Genomic DNA, 23,078 nt, shown 5'->3' on the forward strand with positions numbered 1-23,078 from the left:
GACATACACATACTTGAAAAGTTTAACGCTGTCAGTAAACGAGAAATGTAGGAGGAAGGACCGTAGTGCGAGTGCCGTTCTTGACGTCCTCTGTGCGACAGCGCTCATTGGATGATTGCTGCGGCTAGGCTGGCTTTTGTTGTCCCTTGCCGCAGAATAACACTGTGAGATGGAGGGGGCGGGGGGGGGGGGGGAGGGAGAAGGTCCAGAGACATAAGAGCGGTGGCCGGCAGTGCGTATCTCTATCTGTGGCGAGCGCGGAGCACGCATCCCGGCAGATAGTAGCACGGCTATAAAACAAACGGTCCAGCCGCCCGCTGCACGTCACACCGCGCCTCACGATGGCTGCTGCTGCTCGTCTCCTCCGCCTGCTGCCGCCGCTATTGTTGGCAGTCAGCTGCGTCCTCGCTGCGGTGAGTCCGTCGTTAACGCACTACGTAGCCTACGGCAAGACTTTGTGGAGAAAGAAAGACTACACGCGAGGTTGGCCTCGGCAGGAACACGTTTCCAGAGCTTGTGTTCTGAATATTGTTATCCCCTTGTCCTGCAAACTATAGTCTCCTACCATATGACAGGCAGATAGAATGGTGTTTCCCAACCTTTTTGAGACCAGAGTACATCAGATGTCATTCAGTACCTCCAACAAAAGTTGGGACCAATTAAAAATTACAATGTAAATAAAAATTAACTCCTATTTTTAAAATGGCAAATTATTTACGATTGTTAAGAGGACATTGTATGTTCTATGCCGCCAATTTTGTGATCCATTATCTTTTAAGGCACCAACCTACAATTTTCCATAATTCTTGAGTGCACCTTTCTAGATACACTGAACTAGACTTATTACTAAAATTGTATTGTGGGGTATGTTATCTTTTCTTTTTCGAACACTCAATGCTTGACAGAATTTTGTAAATAAATGAACATAAAAACATAACAACTCAGAATATTTTAATTATTCTATTTTCATATGTGTTGACTCTCACACTTGGCATGCTGTGAAAATTTCATATCTCTACCATCAGTACTTTTTTAAAAAACGGGTCATTTATTGCAAAAAATGTAGTTCAGAGATACCGAGATTTAAAACTTTCTTTATTAGAAATTCTTATGCAGACTTACATTTCCGCCTCCTTTATGCACTAGAATTGCCTGGCCCATAGTCTGTGTCTTATTCAGTGTCACAACAGCCCAGTGCTTGTATCCTTCTTTTTCTTACTTCTTTTGTCATTTGCTGAGCAGCCAACTCTGCTTTACGTACACGACGCTCAACTAGTTCCCGCAGTCCTTTAGCTGTGTTCTGTCCAAATCTGACCCCTAACTTCTCCAGAACCTTAAATCTTTCATAGTTTCCACCATTAAAATCTATTACAGCATCAGACATTGCTAACTTTAGAGTCATAAAGCCAACAAATACACTTTTAGGCACACGGTACCACACAACATTACTGAAGGACTCATTCACGATCTGGATTTTCCCATCTAAACACCTCTTTCCTAGCTCAGGATTTGCCAAATCTCTGTAAATAGGTTTGATTGCCTCCATTACTACCAAAGAAAGAGAAAGTTTATGTGCAAATTCATACAAGGTGCCAGAAAATTCAGTTTTCCTATATTTACACGAAGTGTTTGGTGCATGTGGACGCAAAGTATGACATTGCTTTTCATCGTGCTTTCAAGTACTTCAGAAGAAACTGCAGGTCTCACATATCTGTTACCCTCAAATTTGAGTTTCTTGAAGTTACTTCTGTGCTTAGTCATTTTATTTATGTATAAGAAGCAACAGGATTTAGCTTACTACAAAAACAGCCGATAATCACACTACTTTCAACGAAAACTAGTATCAGAAAGAAAGGACTGATTTGTTTATTCGTAATGCCAACTTCTGAGACGTAGCAATAGCCACAAAATAAAGAAATTCAGAGTCTTCTAGACTGTGTACTTCCCAAGAGATGACTGCTCAACTGTGACACTATATGCGTACCCGCGAAATTTGACGTCATACGTAAACAGTCAAAATATTATTTGAAGGTCTGACAATTGTCTGATTTTAATATATTATATACCAAAATGTCCAGAAAAGTCCAAGTACATTATGGAATAGAAAACCTAAAATGTCAGATTTCAACGAATTTCAGGTACAATGCAGATAAAACTCTCCCTATTTCTACGTTTTTCACTACATCAAGAAGTATCGAGTCGGTAGGATATTTTAGGGCATTTTGTTTTGTTTATTTCTCACAGCTTTGTGTTTTGTTTGGTGTCCACCACTGCATGTCGTAAGTCATGTGTCAAATTAATTCGTTCTTTACTTATATTTTCATTACTACCATGAGCGAAGCTCTATGTCCCAATCTGTGAACTGTGAGTAATGAAATCGGTATTGTTAAGCGTTCTTCCTGTAGTGGTAACTACTAATCATCGAATATCAGCGTAAATACTCCTGATACCAGCTTTGTTTCGTTGAAATCTCTTTACACTGTGTTGCCTTTCCGACGTTCAAGAAACTGTACTTTCCATCGTAATACACTATCTGAAAATATTCCTTTATTCACAGAAACTGGTCTTGTAACACTGATTATCACACATCAGTTTCACAAATCACAAAAACAGGTGCTATTAAATTTTATTACTGACAATGAGTGGTAACTAGTAGCACTAGATGGACAGCAAAAGAAGTAAATAGAAAATTAAAAATGTTCTTCAGTGCTCTTGGTAAACTAATTAAATTTTCAAGCTACTGGACCGCAAAAGAAGTAAACAAAAGGTGAAGATAACATCAAGTGTTCTTGTTAAACTAATTAAGTTTTCAGAATGATGCTTTTATTTTTATTTTTTACAACTGAACGTCTACAAAGCGTCCATACTATCAGTTTTTACTCATGACAGTGAGACATGGTGTTTTAACACGAAAGCCGTTCAAAATTTGTGGGTAACTCACAGAGCAGTGCAGAGATGTACGTTAAAAATTATGCAGAGAGTAATACAACTAAATGTATCAAGGAATATAACTATGGCATTGATGATAAAAATTTGACATGGCCTGGACAGTAATCAGGAAGAGGGACATAGGAAGTTTTTTTCTGGATTCCAAGAAATAACAGAGAATTGGGAGGCAAACTAATGGAAGGAGGGTAGGTAGATGACAACAGAAAATTAATGGAACTATCAGGAATTCGTACCGCTGAAGAATGTAGAGGACGTTTCAATATAGTAGCGTACGTCAAATGGCTGATGATCAGATATATATTAGAGTCTACTGCAATAGTGACAACAGCGATTACTTTAAAAAATATTTTAGGATAGTCACTAAATCATAACAACCAATTTTGCTTTACCTTTCAGAAAGTTTCGTTTTACCCTCAGGTGGTAATTAGCGCCAAACTGAAAACCACTAAGGTAAAAGAAGTTAATTCCTTGGGGTTACAGCTTGATAATAACTGGCAGGAGCATACGAAAAACTGCTGAAACGCCTAAACAACTCCCTATTTGCAGTGCGGATGCTATCAGACATAGGTGACAGAAATATGACACTGCAGTGCCTGTGTTATTCTGAATTATGATGGGAGGTTCCTTTGGTCATACACAAATTTTCGTTGTCATCATTCCTTTCTACAGCTGATGGTTGTCCATTATCACAATTGCGAATACGTTTAATGTAGGTGATATAAAATTAAAAATTTAGTATACTTTGCTAATTTTTATGTCGTGTAGGATCATTTTTTTTGGGGTAACTCATCAAAACAAGCTAAAGCTCTCTAGTGCGAAAACATGTAATACGAATTACTTGTGGTGTGCACTCAAGAATGTCCCAAAGAGGCCTAGTGAAGGGACTGAGGATCTGACTATTTTTCGCAATATTTAAAAGTTGATCCCCTTTTTGAAACCAACAGTTCAGTTCATAGAATCGATACTAAAAATAAGAATAATCTTCACAAAAATTTAAAGTCATATCCTTTGATACAGAATGGTGTCGATTATTCACGAACACGGTCTTCAGTAAATTTTCAGCAGCTTAAAAAGTTTAATTAGTAATTACGTTCAGTTCAAAAGGAGTTTGAAGAATTTATTAACTCTTTCTGTTCCACTAATGAATTTCCTATCAGAACCGACTGATGTGTATATTGGTTCAAATGGCTCTGAGCACTATGGGACTTAACATCTGAGGTCATCAGTCCCCTAGAATTACTTAAACCTAACTAAGGACATCACACACATCCATGCCCGAGGCAGGATTCGAACCTGCGACCGTAGCGGTCGCGCGGTTCTAGACTGAATCGCCTAGAACCGCTCGGCCACAGCGGCCGGCACTGATGTGTATATGTCATTAATAACATCAAATAACGCGATTGTTATATAAATCTAACTTCTGTATAACTTCAGTGCAGTAATGCGATTGATGTAGATAAGTGATTTAAAATGATTTTTCTGTTTGATGATGATGGCTACAATTACCTGAGAATTATCATATGCGCCTCAGTGCAATGAACATTTACATGTTTTCTGATTAGCTTGTTTTAAATGAAAATACACGATCCAGTTACATGAACGTATCACCTGTCAAAATCCTGAATAGTCAACTTTTGCAGCACGGACGTGCAGGAATACAATGAGGTATTCTCGGACCATGGTGACACCTTCAGATGGCCAACTGCACTAGGTTTCTCGGTTGAGGGTCCAAAGCACGAGCAGCCCGCTCGAGATGATCCCACAGATTCTCGCTTGGATTTCAACCCGTGGAGTTTGGTGGTCATAGGAACACAGTAAACTCATCCTGATTCTCTTCAAACTACGCAGGTAGACTGTGAGCTTTTGACATGTTGCATTGTCCTGCTGGTAGATGCTATTGTGCTGAGGAAATCACAAACTGCATGTACAGATGGAAGTCCTAGGACAGATACGCACTTCTGTTTATCCACTAAACTTTCCATAATTACGAGATTACCCAGGAAATACCTCCTCAAGGACTGCCACCTTAACGTTGGTGGGGAGGTTTGTGTGTATCAGTGATCCACTGAGCTATGCTGGCGGGAACTATGCTCCCAGTAGGGTCACCCATGCCAGACAGGTCAGTTGGTGAGATTCCAGATAAAGAGTAGTTCCCCCAGGGGGCTCCTGTCTTGGCAGTTTGTGGGTGGCAACCACATGGTCCCTTAGCTAAGCCTGACATTACTTCCACTTACTTGTATCAGGCTTTTTCTGTTTTCTTTCCTATCGGCCTCCCTTGGCCAGCTCTTACTCTTTCGGACCCAGTGGTTTTAGGTTTCGAGGACTGAGGGTGTCTTGCATTTCTCTTTTCTATTCTCCAACAATCAAAGTTTGGCAAAGGACCCTGGAGTCTGCTCAGGCTCCGATACCTGTTTGCAGAAACAAAACTCTGGGAAAAGTCCAATGAAATTTGAGAAATCAATGCAGCTCTGCCAACAAACCAGACTCCCACATCCTTGAGGGCATGAGTCGTGAGACCCCTAGACAATGTATGACACACAGTGAATACGGGCTACAAAGCCAATGGGAGAGGATGAAAGGCGAACTTATTCCCGGCGCCTTTAACTAACAGGAACATATCGGCTAAGGGACACAACCCCAAAAGAAAATCCTGGTCCTCCTAGAAGGGGGTTGGTAACCAACTCTCAGAAGACACATACTCCCAGTACCCAGGGAATATCACGAAAACATTCCCAAGAATATAACGCTCCCTCCTCTGGCCTGGACTCATACGAAGGTTATTGCAGGACAATAACCGCCAACGGCCATCTGTCCGATGGAGCGTAAAATGTTATCATCTGGAAAGGCCACCTGCCACCACTCCGTGCACAACCAGTTCCAGTATTGGCGTACAAATTCTAGCCTTCGTGGTCAATGAACGACGGTCAACATGGTGCACAAAAAAGGCGTTCGGTGTAGAGGCCCAGACGCAGCAACTTTCGCTGAACAGTCGTTGAGGAGACACTGTTGGTAGCCCTTTGGTTCATCTGGGGGGTCAGTTGATCAGTGGTTGTACTTATATTCGCCTGTACACATCTCCACAGCCGTCGTTTATCTACGTCATCTATGGGCCGTGGCGCATCACAGTTTCCTCAAAGCGGTTTTCGGTTAGCACCATTTTGCAGTGTATGGTATGCTTCAACCATTGCAGCACGCGAACAATTTTCAAACTTAGCAGTTTTGAAAAAGCTTCCACCCTTGGCCCGAAAGCCAATGATCATGACCTTTTGGAACTCAGGAAAATCGCTCCGTTTCTGTATTACGACAACGACTCCACTGTTTTCTGCATCCCCCTGAAACATTTTACATACCCTCCACTGCTACTACTACCACCTGCCGTCTGTTAGTGGTTATTGCACGATGACGTCGAACATGATGATCCAGTCAGTGTGACTGGACTGTGTATGTTTAAACTTTTTTAGTTACTCCGCATCCCTGAGGTCTACTTGACTTGACATCTGCAGAAGATACATTACCACTTTTTTCTGAACGTCTATTGTGTAATTTTCTTTTCTGAGACGTTCTACGTCCGGGAATATTCCCCATCGGTCTGCTGGAATGAAAAGTACTTCTAATCTAATACACATTTCCAGCGAAATCTGTGTCCACTTAGATGACGGATGCAACAGTTACAAATTCACAGGGTAATGTACAAGGTTTCCCTTCAGAAAACGGGAGAGATAATGTTTGCTACCATCGCTCAGTTACTTCACAGTCTCCCATAAAGTCCATTCACAAATGTCAGTTGAACTTTTAAGTACTGTGGCCAGCAACCGGTGTTTACATTGAAAAGATTTGAATTTGAAAATGAAAGAATTTAGATTTTTGTGAACGAATTATCTAAAGAAACGGTGGAGCTAGCTGCAGCTTATCGTTCTTTGTTAATACAATGTGAACGGCCGGATGTCTTTATCCAATGTACACAATACTCTGAGGTGACACGAGTCATGGGGTACACACTAATGTTGTGCCAGACCACTTCTTGCATATCATAATGCAGCAACTCGACTTGGCATACGCGCCCGGGTTCCCGGGTTCGATTCCCGGCGGGGTCAAGGATTTTCTCTGCCTCGTGATGACTGGGTGTTGTGTGACGTCCTTAGGTTAGTTAGGTTTAAGTAGTTCTAAGTTCTAGGGGACTGATGACCATAGATGTTAAGTCCCATAGTGCTCAGAGCCATTTGAACCGTTTGACTTGGCATAAACTCAATAAGAACTCGGAAGTCCTCTGCAGAAGTATTGAGCCCTGCTGCCCCTATAGCCGCCGATAATTGCCAAAATGTGGCTGGTGCAGGATTTTGTGCGCGGTGTGCCATGGAAGTTCGACGGGATTCATTTCGGGAGATCTGGGTAGCCAAACCGTTCGCTTGAATTGTCCAGAATATTCTTCGAACCAATTGCGAACAATTGCAACCAGGTGACATGGAGCATTGTTATCCATAAACATTCCACCGTTGCTTGGAAACAGGAAGTACATGAATGGTTGCAAATGGTCTCAGTTGGCTCAGCTGGACCAGAGAACCCAGTCCATTCCAAGTAAGCGCGCTCGCGCGCACATACCCACCCGCCCACTCACCCCCCCCCCCCCCCCCCCCGCCCCACACACACACACATTATGGAGCCACCACCAGCTAGCCCAGCGCCTTGTTGACAACTTGGGGCCATGGCTCCGAGGGGTCTGCGCCAGGCTCGAACCCTACCATCAGACCTTACCACTGATATCGGGACTCACGTGACCAGGCCACGGTTTTCCAATAGTCTAGGGTCCAACTCATACGGTCACGAGCCCAGGGGACTCGCTGCAGGCGATGTCGTGTTGTTAGCAAAGGCATTCGTGTATGTTGTCTGCTACCATAACCATTTAATACCAAATTTCACCACACTATCCTAACGGATACGTTTGTTGTATGTCCCACAGTGATTTCACGCAATGTTGTTTGTCTGTTCGCAATGAAAACTCTATGCAGACGCCGTTGCTCTCGATCAGTAATTTAAGGACGATGACCACAGCTTGTCCGTGGTGAGAGGTAATGCCTTAAATTTCGTATTCTCGACACACTTTTGACGCTGTGGAGGTATATTGCATTCCCTGACGATTTCCGAACTGGAATGTCAAATGTGTCTCGCTCCAAAATAAAATTCCGTGTTCAAAGTATCTTAACTTCCTTGTGAGGTCATATTGACGTCTGTAGCCTTTTCGTATGATAATCACGTAAGTACAAACGATAGTGCCAGCAAAGCATTGCCGCTATCCATGATTTTTTCACCTCAGTGTGTTTCGGCAAGCGACGACGTTGTGAGCATCAGGTGCGCCGACAAAGTCATTGCCCAGAATCTGGCGCATGCTTGTATCTCCTCCTGAGCCCCTCCCTCATACCTCGTTATTTTCTGATGAATGTGCTACATATCTCAAATACGAGGAACGCGGTTTTCTGATCTAAGGAAGATGAGATGGACCGGGATGTTATCACGATACCTGGCCACACCTAACCACTTCCAACAACTGTGTGTTGAATAATCTAATCCCATCTGGCTCAAAGCCGGTATAAGACGTAGAATTGTTTTGGACCTTTTTGAAGCATAATCCTGTGGCACTCCGTAATACATCGAAGTGCCAATGAAACTAGTACAGTTATGCGTATTCATATACAGAGGTAAACAGGTAGAACACGAAGGTGGGGTCGGCAACGCCTATATAAGACAACAACTGTCTGGCGCAGTTGTTAGATCGGTTACTGCTGCTACAATGACAGGTTATCAAGATTGAAGTAAGTTTGAACGTGGTGTTATAGTCGGAGCACGAGCGATGGGACACGGCATCTCATAGGTAGCGATGACGTGGGGATTTTCCCGTACGACCATTTCACGACAGTACCGTTAATATTAGGAAGCCGCTAAAACATCTGGTCTCCGACATCACTGCGGTCAGTAAAAGAGCTTGCAAGAACAGGACAAACGACGACTGAAGAGAATCGTTCAACTTGACAGAAGTTCAACCCTTCATCAAATTGCTGCAGATTTCAATGCTGTGCTATCAACAAGTGTCAGTGTGGCGAACCACCCAACGGAACTTCATCGATAGGGGCTTTCGGAGGCGAAGGACCACTCGTGAACCTTTGATGACTCCACGACTCAAAGCCTTACGTCTTGCCTGGGACCGTCAACACCGACATTGGACTGGAAATATGTTGCCCGGTCAGACGAGTCTCGTTTCAAATTGTATCGAGCGAATGGACGTGTACAGGTTTGAAGACAACCTCATGAATCCATGCACCCTGCATGTCAGCAGGGGACTGTTCAAGATTGTGGAGGCTCTGTAATGGTGTGGGGCGTGTGCATTTGGAGTGACAAGGGACCCCTGATACGTCTAGGTAAAACTGACAGATTACACGTACGTAAGCATCCTATCTGATCACCTGCATCAATTCATGTCCATTGTGCATTCCGACAGATGTGGGCAATTCCAGAAGGACAAAGCGACACCCCTCACGTCCAGAATTGCTACAGAGCGGCTCCAGGAGCACTCTTCTGAGTTTAAACACTTCCTCTGGCCAGCAAACTCCCAGACATGAACATTATTATCTGGGATGCCTTGCAACGGGCTGTTCAAGATTCATGGTATCAGTTCTCTCCAGCACTACTTCAGGCATTAGTCGAGTCCATGCGACGCCGTGTTGCGGCACTTCTGTGTGCTCGCGGGACCCTAAACGATTTTAGGCAGGTGTACCAGTTTCTTTGGCTCTTCAGTGTAAGTCAAGGACTGTATGGGTTGTGCAAGGTACGATTATGCACATATACGGGTAGATCCACTGGGTGTACAGTTTTTATTTGTAAGGACTCCAGTATATAACGTGCGTATCCTGTTTTAATATAGGTATACGAGAACTTCTCGGGCACACTGCGGAACTACTGCATGTAATCTGTATCTGCAGGAAGTAAGGGAGATCGCGTATTTTAGGTAGCAGTGGAGATGTGTTCATTTATATTTCCATCGATGTCTACGTCTACATTCATATTCCGCTAATTATAGTGAAGTGCGTGGCAGAGAGTACTTCCCATTTTACCACATATTATAGTTTCTTCCCTTTTGATTTGCGTATGTAGCGGGCCTATGGCCAGAATTACTGCTTAAATGGCTCAGAGCAGTGGTGCACGTGGAGCAGTGCATAAACTGCCAACATCTGAACGGAGTTTTCTTTCAGATGTCGAAGTAAACTTTCTCGACGAAGGCAACATTTGACTTATATTTGATGTTCTACATGTGAACTTAACCAAAGGGTTATTATTTATTGTTACGTGTGCATATATACGTAGTTTTCAGCAGACTACTATGATTTTTGAAAACATAATTGTACATTTTCTTCTTGTGTTGTACTATTGGGTTGGTTGACTTTAAAATGATGCTTTCTACTAAAATTAGTCGTCAATGAAGCGTTCACTCAAAATAACTTATGGTTGTAACACGAATTTCGTCCAGTTATGGACTGTAATCTCCATATCTTCACACGCATTCGTAACAGATGGGGGTGGGAGGGGAAGGGGGGCGGAGCAGCGCCCGTGGCGCATTCTGGGATCAAAAGTGTAGGCTTTTCATTTGTTTCGGAATTCTGGTTTATTTCTGGAATTCTCTGTGATTCTACTTAACCGAGTGTATTGCCTTCTCAGCATTACATTTCCGGCAGTCATAGGAAAACAGGTTTTTGCCGTGTTTCGTTGATTTAATCGGTATGTGATGTGTTTGAGATTCAAAGGAAGTTCTGGGTTTGCTGGATTTGAAACGAATGTTCTTAGATCGTCTTTTATGTAGGTTAGCAACTACAACTTCTGCCAAACTCACTCTCGTTTATTTCTTCATGTTCTTGTTACCTTTGTTGAACACCTTTCTTGTAATAGTATCATGACCAAAAATGGCATTGTCACTGGTGACTCTTCGAAAGATCGAGCGTGGTGGCAGAAGGTCCTCTTTTACCTTAAGAGCACATTGCGTGAGTAATGACAAACAGAGATACGCTCAGTAGCAGGTGGTGAACAGGCAATACAAACAGATACGGCGGCACCTAGCAACAGCTGACTAATTCAGCCTCGTAGTTCAGATTTCACGTCAAGCTGCAAAATCTGCACAGGGATTCATAAGGTCTCAGCATCTGCACTGTCGGCACCTCAGCCTACAAACTGTTCTTCGCAGTACAAGTACTTGATTTCTTATCTTCTGCGGCTTGTTTCAAACAGCTGAAGGTGCAGGGCAGCAAAAACAAAAGACGCATTCTCCGGTCTGCTAGTTCGTTTGCCAGCAGAGCCGCCACAGGAATCTCTTTAGTTTGAGCTCAGTATTGAAGTGGACCTTGAAGAGCGAGTAGTTGTGCTCTCTGTGCATCGTCGAAATAAAAAGAGAACGCAGAAAATGAATTTCTGGGTACATCCCTTCATTGCTTATCGTGAAGTAAGCAGGTTATTTCACACGCTACATAATGAATTAAGAAATTACAGTGGAATTTTTGAATTACATTAGTATGTCAGTACTTTCATTCAACGAGCTAGTGGAGACCTACACAGACGAACAATAAAAAGGACACGGTTTTAAGGAAAGACATCTCATTGACTATTTCGCTCGAGTAGTCTTCAGTGATGAGCCCAGCCTCGAATTGGGTCACGATGACCAGCGACGACACATTTAGCGACCTTAAATCAATACTGTTGCAGCTGCACGATAACAGGTAATAAGTATCTGTAACAGGTATCTTGATCAGATCTTGCGATAATTTATATGCAAATTCTTTGTCAGTAGTTAGAGTAATTAGTACAATGGAAAACTTAATGAATGTAGAAACAGTGGTTCTTACTCATATTATGAGATTATTTTTCCTTAAATACAGGTTCGTGAGAGTAAAATTCATCTGTGACAAGATACGATTACGCTTTTAATAGTTGCTAACAGTATCTTCCAGAAGAGTGAGACATGGTCTTCATGCATGCGAAACGAGTTTCCTCTCGTCAGGATAACGTCGCACTTAGATTTGCTACCACGAATAGGGCATCCTCCTATATTTAAATTTTAGATGAGTGTTAAATGTACCTTAACTAGTATATCTCCTTTTCCAGCCAAGCATCACATCGGAAGAGATGAGGACGGACATCATGGTGATACAACAGTGCAACGAAACGCACCCTGTGCCGCTTAGTAAGTACATCATAATCAAGAATTCACCTGCGTCATCAACACAAAAGAATTCATTTGCATGTACTTAAAAACAATGTTTCCGACATAAGTAAGGACATTACGCCTAAACCACCGTCTAACAAATGGGGGAAAAAAATCAGGATTTTTTCGAGAACATTGAGGAATAGTCTTTTACTACTTATGTAGAAAATAATTTGTACGTATTCCAATTCATAACATTATTTTATGAGCATAAATTGTGACCCTTGCTGTCCAGTCGTGATTTACAATCACAATGTTCTGTCCCCTGGGTTCGAACACAGCCACACCTGATATAAGCAGTCACCATCGTTCTGCCAATAACCTTGTGTAGCAAGAAAGAGCGGACAGAGTTTCAGGGCAACGTCTTACCGTTGGGTTGGGAAACTGCCCTTAAAGGCGGAAGAATCAGCAATGATCAACGATTTGATAATGAAGAAGGCAGTGGAACCAGGGCATTGAAGACGCACAGTGTTGATCCATAGGGCATGTGGCTCTAACAGAAAAAGCAGTTTGAGCATGGTGGAAAAGCTAGAAAATCTGAAAAGGAAAATACAAAATCTTAGTCTTTTTATTGTGGTAGTCAGTGAAATGATATGGAAAGAAGATAAAAGGCTTCTGGTCGGACAAAAATGTAGGGTAATATCAACAGCAACACAAAATGATACAACAGAGCATAGATTTGATTATGACTAGGAAATCAAGGAACAGGATGAGTACCTGTGAGCAATTTAGTTCAAATGGCTCTGAGCACTATGGGACTTAACTTCTGTGGTCATCAGTCCCCTAGAACTTAGAACTACTTAAACCTAACTAACCTAAGGACATCACACACATCCATGCCCGAGGCAGGATTCGAACCTGCGACCGTAGCAGTCCCGCGGTTCCGGACTGCGCGCCTAGAGCAATTTAGTGATGTTGTTGTCCTCACCCGAATCGACAGAAAACCAATGCCAACAACATACTTAAGGTATACATGCCGACGTCCAAAGCAGAAGCTGAATAGATAGACAAAGTATGAGGATTTCGAACAGATAATTCAGTATATACGAGGAGATGATAGTCTAATAATCACGGGGAATTAGTAGGGGAAGGAATGGAAGACGGAGTTACGGGAGAGTGTGGGCTTGGTAGAAGGAATGGGGGAGGAGAAAGGGTAATTGAATTCCAGAATGAGATTTTCACTCTGCAGCGGAGTGTGCGCTGATATGAAACTTCCTGGCAGATTAAAACTGTGTGCCCGACCGAGACTCGAACTCGGGACCTTTGCCTTTCGCGGCTCTACCACCTGAGCTACCGAAGCACGACTCACGCCTGGTCCCCACAGCTTCACTTCTGCCAGTATCTCGTCTCCTACCTTCCAATCTTTACAGAAGCTCTCCTGCGAACCTTGCAGAATTAGCACTCCTGAAAGAAAGGATATTGCAGAGACATGGCTTAGCCACAGCCTGGGGGACGTTTCCAGAATGAGATTTACACTCTGCAGCGGAGTGTGCGCTGATATGATACTTCCTGGCAGATTAAAACTGTGTGCCCGACCGAGACTCGAACTGAATTGTGCGATAAATTTCAGCTAGTAATAGTAAATACACCTTTTTTTAATTACGAGAGGTGGAGGTATACCTGCAAAAGGAATGGAGGTACGGAAAGATTGCAGCTGCAGTACATAGTGATCAGAGAAGGATTCCGAGGTGAGATAGTGGGGGTTTTATTCTTTTTTTGGTCTTTTGTCTATTTTGGTGCAGACCACCTCCTGTGCTAACCTCTTCAGTTCAGATCAGCATTTTTTGGAAGTTTACTCCAATCTCTCTTCCTGTGCAGTTTTTAACCTTTACAGCTTCCTCAAGTACCATGAGAGTTATTCTCAGATGTCTTAACACGTGTCGTATATCCCGTCCCTTCTTTTCAGTGTTTTTCATAAGTTCCTTTCTTCGCCGATTCTGCACACAACCTCCTCATTCTTTATCTTCTCAACCCACTTATTTTCACCTTTTTTTCTGTAGCACCATATCCTAAACGCTACGATTCTATTCTGTTCCGGTTTTCCTACTATTCGCCGGCCGCCCGGTGGCCGAGCGGTGCTAGGCGCTACAGTCTGGAACCGTGCGCCCGCTACGATAGCAGGTTCGAATCCTACGTCGGGCACGGATGTGTGTGATGTCCTTAGGTTAGTTAGGTTTAAGCAATTCTAAGTTTTAGGGGACTGGTGACCTCAGAAGTGAAGTCCCATAGTACTCAGAGCCATTTTTCCTGATGTTCATGATTCTCTACCATGTAATGCTGTGCTTCAAACCTACGTTCTCAGAAATATGTTCCCCAATTTAAGGCCTGTATTTGCTATCAGCAGGCTTGCCTCGACCGGAATTGGCCTGTGCTAACCTGCTTTGTCACTGTCATCCTTGCTTCGTTCGTCATGGGTTGTTTCCGAGGTATCAGAATTCTTTCGTGATCAGTACTGATAAGCTTTTCGCTATTCTCATTTCACATACTTCTCACTACTTTCGTCTTCCTCCGATTTACTCTCAGCCCATATTCTGCACTCAGACTTCATTCCATTCAACAAAATCTATAATTGTTTTTCACCTTCACTGAGGATAACATCATTGCTTCTTCTGTATGTAGATTGAGCAATAGGGACAAAAGACTGCACTGCCGTGTTAGCCCCTTTTTAATCGAAACGCTTCGTTCTTGGTCTTCAAAACTTATTAACTCCTCTTTGCCCTTTTACACATATTACTCCTACTTCGGTCAGACTTTCGAATATCTTGCACCATTTAATAACGTCGAACGTTTTTCCTGATCGGCAAATGCTGTAAAAGCGATTTTATTTCGCTGCAGTTTTGCCTCCGTTATCAAGCTCAACGTCAGGACTGCCTTTCTGGTGCCTTTACCTTTGATAAAGCCAAACTGATCGTCTAACACAAACTCAATTTTTTTTATCCATTCTTCTGTATCATATTCTTGTCAGAAACTTGGATGCATGAGCCGTTAAGCAGATTGTGCCATAGTTCTCGTTCTTATCTGCTCTTGCTACCTTCGCAATTTTGTGACTAATATGTCCTGAAAGTCTGATGGAATAAATTCTACAACCAGCTCAACTCTTCCTTTGGTTGCCACTAGCCCTAGTGATTTTAGAGATTCCGATAGAACGTTATCAGCATAACCGTCTTATTTGAAGTTAATCTTCCATATCTTTTGTAAATTCTGATACTAATCTGGATCTCCTGTCTTTTCTATGTTAACCCTCACTTCTTCTTGTGTCACGTCATGAGACAAGTCCCAACCCTTAAACAGGTCTTTCTTCTACTCTTTACAATTATCATATCCCTCTTTTGCGTTTAATAGTGGCGTTCTTACTGTACTTTTAATGTTGCCCCCTTGATTTTCATTTTCCAGAATAATGTTTTGACTTTTGTATATGCTGAATCTGTCCTTCCGATGATCATTTCTTTTTCGATTTCTTCTCGCTTATCCTACAGCCATTTCATCTTGGCTTACCTGCGGTTCCTATTTATTTCATTTCTAAGTGATTTATACTTCTGCATTCCTGTCTTTCTCTGAACGTTTTTGTACTTCGTTATTTCGCTGATTAATAAGTACTTCTACGAGATTTCTCTGCAGTTACCTTCCTTGTAGCAATGTTTGTCTATCCAACGTCTGTGACGTTGTTCGCTTCTCTTCAACTGAAGTATCTACTGTGGTATTCCTTACAGCAGTATCCACATCTCTAGCGAACTTCAAATTATCATTCATTACTTCAGCATCTCACTTCCCTCCACATTGGTTCTTTCTGACGATTTTCTTAAATTTCAACTTACTCTTCATCATTACCTAATTGTGAGGTGAGTCACTGGGCGTTTTCTCTACCTGATCATGATGTAATGTAACTGGAATCTTCCCACATCTTCCTGCCTTTTCCAAGTATACTTCCTGCACATTTGATTCTTGAACAAATCATTCGCTATTAGTAGCTGAAATTTGTTGCAGAACTCAGTTACTCTTTGTCCCTGTCATTCTTAATACCAAGCCCATATTCTCCGGTAACCCTTTCTTCTACTCCTTCCCGTGCAACCGCATTCTAATTCCCCTAGACTATTAGATTATTATCTTTATTTCCATAATTGCTTCTTTTATGTAGAGAATGAACAGTATTGGCGAGAGACTGCATTCCTGTCTGTAACTGACTCTGTCCAAGCTTTGGTGTCATTTTCTGTTGCTTTTGATATTACTCTATATTCTTCTGACCCCCATCATTAGCTTCTTTCCTTTTCATATCGCTGAGCCCGCTATATCTAGATTGAGGCTTAGCATTTCCCTTTTCATATTTTCTAGCTTTCCTAATACGTTCGAACTTCTGGCAGCCCACTCACCGACCTTGTGGTCTCCTCCCCCTTGGTAGTCCCAACCCGGATATCCGACTGGAACGGCTGAAATTGTGCGCTACTGTTCTTTGTTAACGTAGTTTCTCTCAGTAAACGTATGCACTTTTTCGATGAGTTGTTCCTCTATCTTTACCATATTGCACAGCTCTTCGGTTAAGACGACATTACCGCAGTGTGGGTCAACACGATATGTGCTGTTTCATGTAGAAAGTATGACAATATTCTATTGTTGTTGTTGTTGTTGTTGTGGTCTTCAGTCCTGACACTGGTTTGATGCAGTTCTCCATGCTACTCTATCCTGTGCAAGCTTCTTCATCTCCCAGAACCTACTGCAACCTACATCCTTCTGAATCTGCTTAGTGTATTCATCTCTTGGTCTCCCTCTACGATTTTTTACCCTCCACGCTGCCCTCTAGTATTAAATTGGTGATCCCTTGATTCCTCAGAACATGCCTTACCAACCGGTCCCTTCTTCTAGTCAAGATGTGCCACAAACTCGTCTTCTCCCCTATTCTATTCAATACCTCCTCATTAGTTACGTGATCTACCCATCGAATCTTCAGCATTCTTCTGTAGCACCACATTTCGAAAGCTTCTATTCTCTTCCTGTCCAAACTATTTATCGTCCATGTTTCACTTCCATACATGGCTACACTCCATACAAATACTTTCAGAAACGACTCCCTGACACTTAAATCTATACTCTATGTTAACTAATTTCTCTTCTTCAGAAACGCTTTCCTTGCCATTGCCAGTCTACATTTTATATCCTCTCTACTTCAACCATCATCAGTCATTTCGCTCCCTAAATAGCAAAACTCATTTACTACTTTAGGCGTCTCATTTCCTGATCTAATTCCCTCAGCATCACACCACTTAATTCCACTACATTCCATTATCCTCGTTTTGCTTTTGTTGATGTTCCTCTCTTATCCTCCTTTCAAGACACTGTCCATTCTGTTCAACTCTTCCAAGTCCTTTGCTGTCTCTGACAGAATGACAATGTCATCGGCGAACCTCAAAGTTTTTATTTCTTCTCTTTGGTTTTTTATACCTACTCCGAATTTTTCTTTTGTTTAGCTTTACCGCTTGCTGAGTATACAGATTGAATAACGTAGGGGAGAGGCTACAACCTTGTCTCACTCCCTTCCCAACCACTGCTTCCCTTTCATGTCCCTCGACTCTTATAACTGCCATCTGGTTTCTGTACAAATTGGAAATAGCCTTTCGCTCCCTGTATTTTACCCCTGCCACCTTCAGAATTTGAAAGAGAGTATTCCAGTCAACATTGTCAAAAGCTTTCTCTAACTCTACAAATGCTAGAAACGTAGGTTTGCCTTTCCTTAATCTTTCTTCTAAGATAAGGCGTAAGGTCAGTATTGCCTCACGTGTTCCAACATTTCTACGGAATCCAAACTGATCTTCCCCGAGGTCGGCTTCTACCAGTTTTTCCATTCGTCTGTAAAGAATTCGCATTAGTATTTTGCAGCTGTGACTTATTAAACTGATAGTTCGATAATTTTCACATCTGTCAACACCTGCTTTCTTTGGGATTGGAATTATTTTATTCTTCTTGAAGTCTGAGGGTATTTCGCCTGTCTCATACATCTTGCTCACCAGATGGTAGAGATTTGTAATGACTGGCTCTCCCAAGGCCGTCAGTAGTTCTAATGGAATGGTGTCTACTCCCGGGGCCTTGTTTTGACTCAGGTCTTTCAGCGCTCTGTCAAACTCTTCACGCAGTATCGTATCTCCCATTTCATCTTCATCTACATCCTCTTCCATTTCCATAATATTGTCCTCAAGTACATCGCCCTTGTATAGACCCTCTATATACTCCTTCCAACTTATGGATCAAAACAACAAACATAAATCAATGATATAATAATGAAGAGTTTATTTATTCTTCTTTGCTTAGAACTGGGTTTCCATCTGAGCTCTTGATATTCATACAAGTGGTTCTCTTTTCTCCAAAGGTCTCTAGCCACTCTGCTTAGCAGTTTGGCACTTCCCTGTCGATCTTATTTTTGAGACGTTTGTATTCCTTTTTGCCTGCTTCATTGACTGCATTTTTATATTTTCTCCTTTCATCAATTAAATTCAATATTTTTTTCTGTTACACAAGGATTTATACCAGCCCTCGTCTTTTTACCTACTTGACCTTTTCTGCTTTCACTGCTTCATCCCTCAGAGCTACCCATTCTTCTTCTACTGTATTTCTTTCCCCCATTCCTGTCAATTGTTCCCTTATCCTCTCCCTGAAACTCTCTACAACCTCTCGTTTAGTCAGTTTATCAAGGTCCCATCTCCTTAAATTAGCACCTTTTTGCAGTTTCTTCAGTTTTAATCTACAGTTCATAACCAATAGATTGTGGTCCGAGTCCACATCTGCCCCTGGAAATGTCTTACAGTTTAAAACCTGGTTCCTAAATCTCTGTCTTACCATTATATAATCTGATACCTTTTAGTATCTCCAGGGTTCTTCCATGTATACAACCTTCTTTTATGATTCTTGAACCAAGTGTTAGCTATGATTAATTTATGCTCTGTGCAAAATTCTACCAGACGGCTTCCTCCTTCATTTCTTACCCCCAATCCATATTCAGCTACTGCGTTTCCTTCTCTCCCTTTTCCTACTCTCGAATTCCAGTCACCCATGACTATTAAATTTTCGTCTCCCTTCACTACCTGAATAATTTCTTTTATCTCATCATACATTTCATCAATGTGTTCATCATCTGCAGAGCTAATTGGCATATAAACTTGTACTGCTGTAGTAGGCGTGGGCTTCATATCTATCTTGGTCACAATAATACGTTCACTATGCTGTTTGTAGTAGCTTACCCGGACTCCAATTTTTTTATTCATTATTAAACCTACTCCTGCATTCTGTATCATTGAAAAATATTCTACAATATTCGTAAAATTACGTGAACATTATAGAACAATTTCGAATGCTTTTGACTTGAAAACTACATTGATGCGAAAGAGATAGAAGGATCCTGTGATAACGGCTACTTCAGACGCTCGTATCTCCACAACTTCAATAGCTACTACCGCACGGTAACTGTCTGCGCCGGCCGCGGTGGTCTAGCGGTTCTAGGCGCTCAGTCCGGAACCGCGCGACTGCTACGGTCGCAGGTTCGAATCCTGCCTCGGGCACGGATGTGTGTGATGTCCTTAGGTTAGTTAGGTTTAAGTAGTTCTAAGTTCTAGGGGACTGATGACCACTGATGTTAAGTCCCATAGTGCTCAGAGCCATTTGAACCATTTGAACTGTCTGCGGGAGCTTTAGGAGGTATCGTCAACTTAACCCACAAACACTTCAAAATAAGCACAATTGTGCAAGGACGTTCCAGAATACCAAAACTGTTGTCAACATCCCCACAGAAAGCTATCACATCCTTTATCCAATAAAGTAATCAATTCCTGTGAATCCAGTACGTTATTCTGCTGATATTGTTTCTTTTTTATTTCAAAGAAAACTAATCAGAGAATGTAACTTAATATGAGTGCCGGCTGATGTGGCCGAGTAGTTCTAGACGCTTCAGTCTGGGACCGCGCAACCGCTCCGGTCGCAGGTTCGAATCCTGCCTTGGGCTTGGATGTGTGTGATGTCCTTAGAGCCATTTGAACCATTTGAAAGTGGCCATAAAAACCATTGACAGCAGAACAAAATGTATAATCAACACAGCAAAAAGAAAATAGCCCAAATTAAGACCTAGGTCATAGACCTGGAAATGAATTTTTGTATTTGGAGCAACTGAAAGTAACGGCTGCATGGGCAGCAAAATAAAGAAAGGAGTAAAAAGACCCGAAGTGCTTTTGGTAAACTGAATAGTTTTCAGAAGTAAATTGGTAATACTTCTGGAATGGAATGTGTACGCCGGCCGCGGTGGATGAGCGGTTCTCGGCGCTTCAGTCCGGAACCGCGGGATTGCTACGGTCGCAAGTTCGAATCCTGCCACGGTCATGGATGTGTGTGACGTCCTTAGGCTAGTTTAAGTATTTTTAAGTTCTAGGGGACTGATGACCTCAGATGGTAAGTCCCATAGTGCTCAGAGCCATTTGAACCATTTTTTGGAAAGTGTACACTCAGTGTGCAAGAGAGTTTTCGACTGACGGCAGTGTGGCATTATGTTTTAATGAGAAAACCTTTCAAGTGCAAATGGTTGCTCAGAGAGCACGGAGAGGTGTATGTTTCCAACTAATAGGAGTGGCAAATAATGAAATGGATCAGGGAATAGACTGGAATAAAAGTCGGAATTAAAACTGCAATGAGGACGAATTTGAAGTCTTTGGGACAATTAGCCAAGTAGATGGTATATGCACCACAGGAATTCTTTTCTGTATTGCAAGTGACAAGAAAACCGACGCGGTGATGTAAGGCAGTCAGGGCGGATGACATTAGAAAATATGGAGGAAGACACACATACAGGGTGTTCAGAAAATGTGTCGAATACTTTGAGAGGTGGTAGCACTCATCAAAATAAGAAAACTAAGTCCAATAAACATGTGTCAGGGCCGGCCGGTGTGGCCGTGCGCTTCTAGGCGCTTCAGTCTGGAACCGCGTGACCGCTACTGTCGCAGGTTCGAATCCTGCCTCGTGTATGGATGTGTGTGATGTGCTTAGGTTACTTAGGTTTAAGCAGTTCTAAGTTCTAGGCGACTGATGACCTCAGAAGTTAAGTCGCATAGTGATCAGAGCAATTTGAACCACATGTGTCAGAAAATGCGTACTTTCTGAGATAAGACCAATGAACATGTACGGGAAATTCATACTTTCTGCGATGAACACGTGTTCACAGAGGGTGTTAAACGTGGCGTCCATTCATGAGAATGCAGCACTCTGCCCTCCGCGTAAAGAGTGACGCACCGTTCTAAGTAAACGCAGTTGTTGCTGTACATGCTGGCACGCATTGAAGACGCGACCGTGTAGTGCCCGCACATCGTTTATTGGCGTGGCGTAGATCAATACCTTCAAGTGTCCCCATAACCATACATATAAGGGATTAAAGTCTGGGGAACCTGGGGAAAGAGCACGCCTAGGTGTGAGCCTCCCTCCCACCCTCCCGACCTATCCAACGGTCCTGAAATATCTGCGTCAGATGTTCTCGCACATTATGACGAGAGTGTGCTGGTGCACCAACATGCATGAGCCACATTACTATTCGTTACTGCGATGGCACAACCTCCAGCAAGGTAGGCTCTGCATTAATGGGACAGCCCAGATAATGCGCCCCAGTTAACCTTTGTGGTAGCATCTATGGCCCTGCTACGCCAAGTACGCCTGCCCATACGTTAATTGAGAATCGTAGTTGATGCCTTCTTTCCTGAATTGTTTGGGGATTTACATCTGCCCATACATGCTGGTTACGGAAATTCAAAATAGCATCTCTTGCGAACTCTCCCTCATCGGTAAAATAAAGTCTTGGATGTGAACTATGGATCTGTGGCACACTTCTTTAGCAGCCATCCACAGAACCGCCTTAGGGCCTGAACCCGCTGTAGGTGATACGAGTGCAACAATTGTTCATGAAGTATCCACCCACCCCAGACAAGAGAGAGACACAAGCCTTATGTTGCTGCTAATCGTCGCACACAGGTCCCATGGGTTTCTTTCACCGAACGTAGCACACGCTCCCTTATGTCAGGCGTGCGGGCTGTGCGATGCTTTCTACTGTCAGTCTACGGAGGTGCAAGGATACCTGTATCCCTCAGACGCTGGAAAAGTCTGCCTAACAGCCTATAAGAGGGCGCTCTGCGCTGTGGATATTTTTCGGCGTAAAGGGCACAGGCTCGCAAGCTATGCCTATTTGCTAAACCATAGCAGAATATGGTATCCACCATTTCACTTGTCGAGTAGTGGAAGGGAGAAAACGTAAATGTACTACACCATTTGTACGTACATACAGCACAGTACTTAGTAAACACAAAAGTGAATCCGCGTTTGGAAGAAGGTAAAACATGATACGTACATAGGGTTGACGTACTGTACAAGAAAGCACACAAACACGAAGAAAACAAACATAACATACAACATGACTCGAACAATACAACTGACTGCAGACCGCCTAATGGCAGGTAGAGTACTGTGAATAAGACGACATAACAGCCTGCCGACACATTTGACGGAGCGCCAATGCAACATCTGTGCTTCGAGTAATATCCGTAACCAAGCGTCGTGCAGCTCTTCCTATCAACACACGTTTATCTCCGAAGTATGCGTTTCCGGACCCAGTATTATTGGACTTATTTTTCTTGTTTCGATGAGTGCTACCACCTCTCAAAGTAATCGACTATTTTTTAACAACCTGTATATGACGATTATAGCTCGTGGAGCTGAGTGTAAAAAGCGTTGTTCACGATTTCGCATGACAAAAAGCCAAATGAGGTTAAGTCTAGTTCTTGTGTCCACCTAGGAACTTCAATTGATTGAGTAGTCTAGGAATAATACTACAAGTTAATGAAAAACTATTCTGAAAATATAAAAGTTTTACTTAGTGTTTAAA

General features: G+C 42.5%; 1 protein-coding gene across 1 annotated transcript in view; it reads left to right on the forward strand.

The window, feature by feature from the left end:
- Positions 1-257: 257 nt before the first annotated feature.
- Positions 258-23,078, forward strand: part of LOC126438161 (uncharacterized) — a 38,522-nt gene continuing 15,701 nt past the window's right edge. The window contains exons 1-2 of the mRNA XM_050090538.1: positions 258-413; positions 12,088-12,166. Coding sequence (XP_049946495.1) covers positions 342-413; positions 12,088-12,166 — 151 coding nt within the window. The 5' untranslated portion in view covers positions 258-341. The remainder of the gene's footprint in view (positions 414-12,087; positions 12,167-23,078) is intronic.

This window comes from Schistocerca serialis, unplaced genomic scaffold (assembly GCF_023864345.2).
Source record: "Schistocerca serialis cubense isolate TAMUIC-IGC-003099 unplaced genomic scaffold, iqSchSeri2.2 HiC_scaffold_1261, whole genome shotgun sequence".
In the NCBI taxonomy this organism is placed as follows: domain Eukaryota; kingdom Metazoa; phylum Arthropoda; class Insecta; order Orthoptera; family Acrididae; genus Schistocerca; species Schistocerca serialis.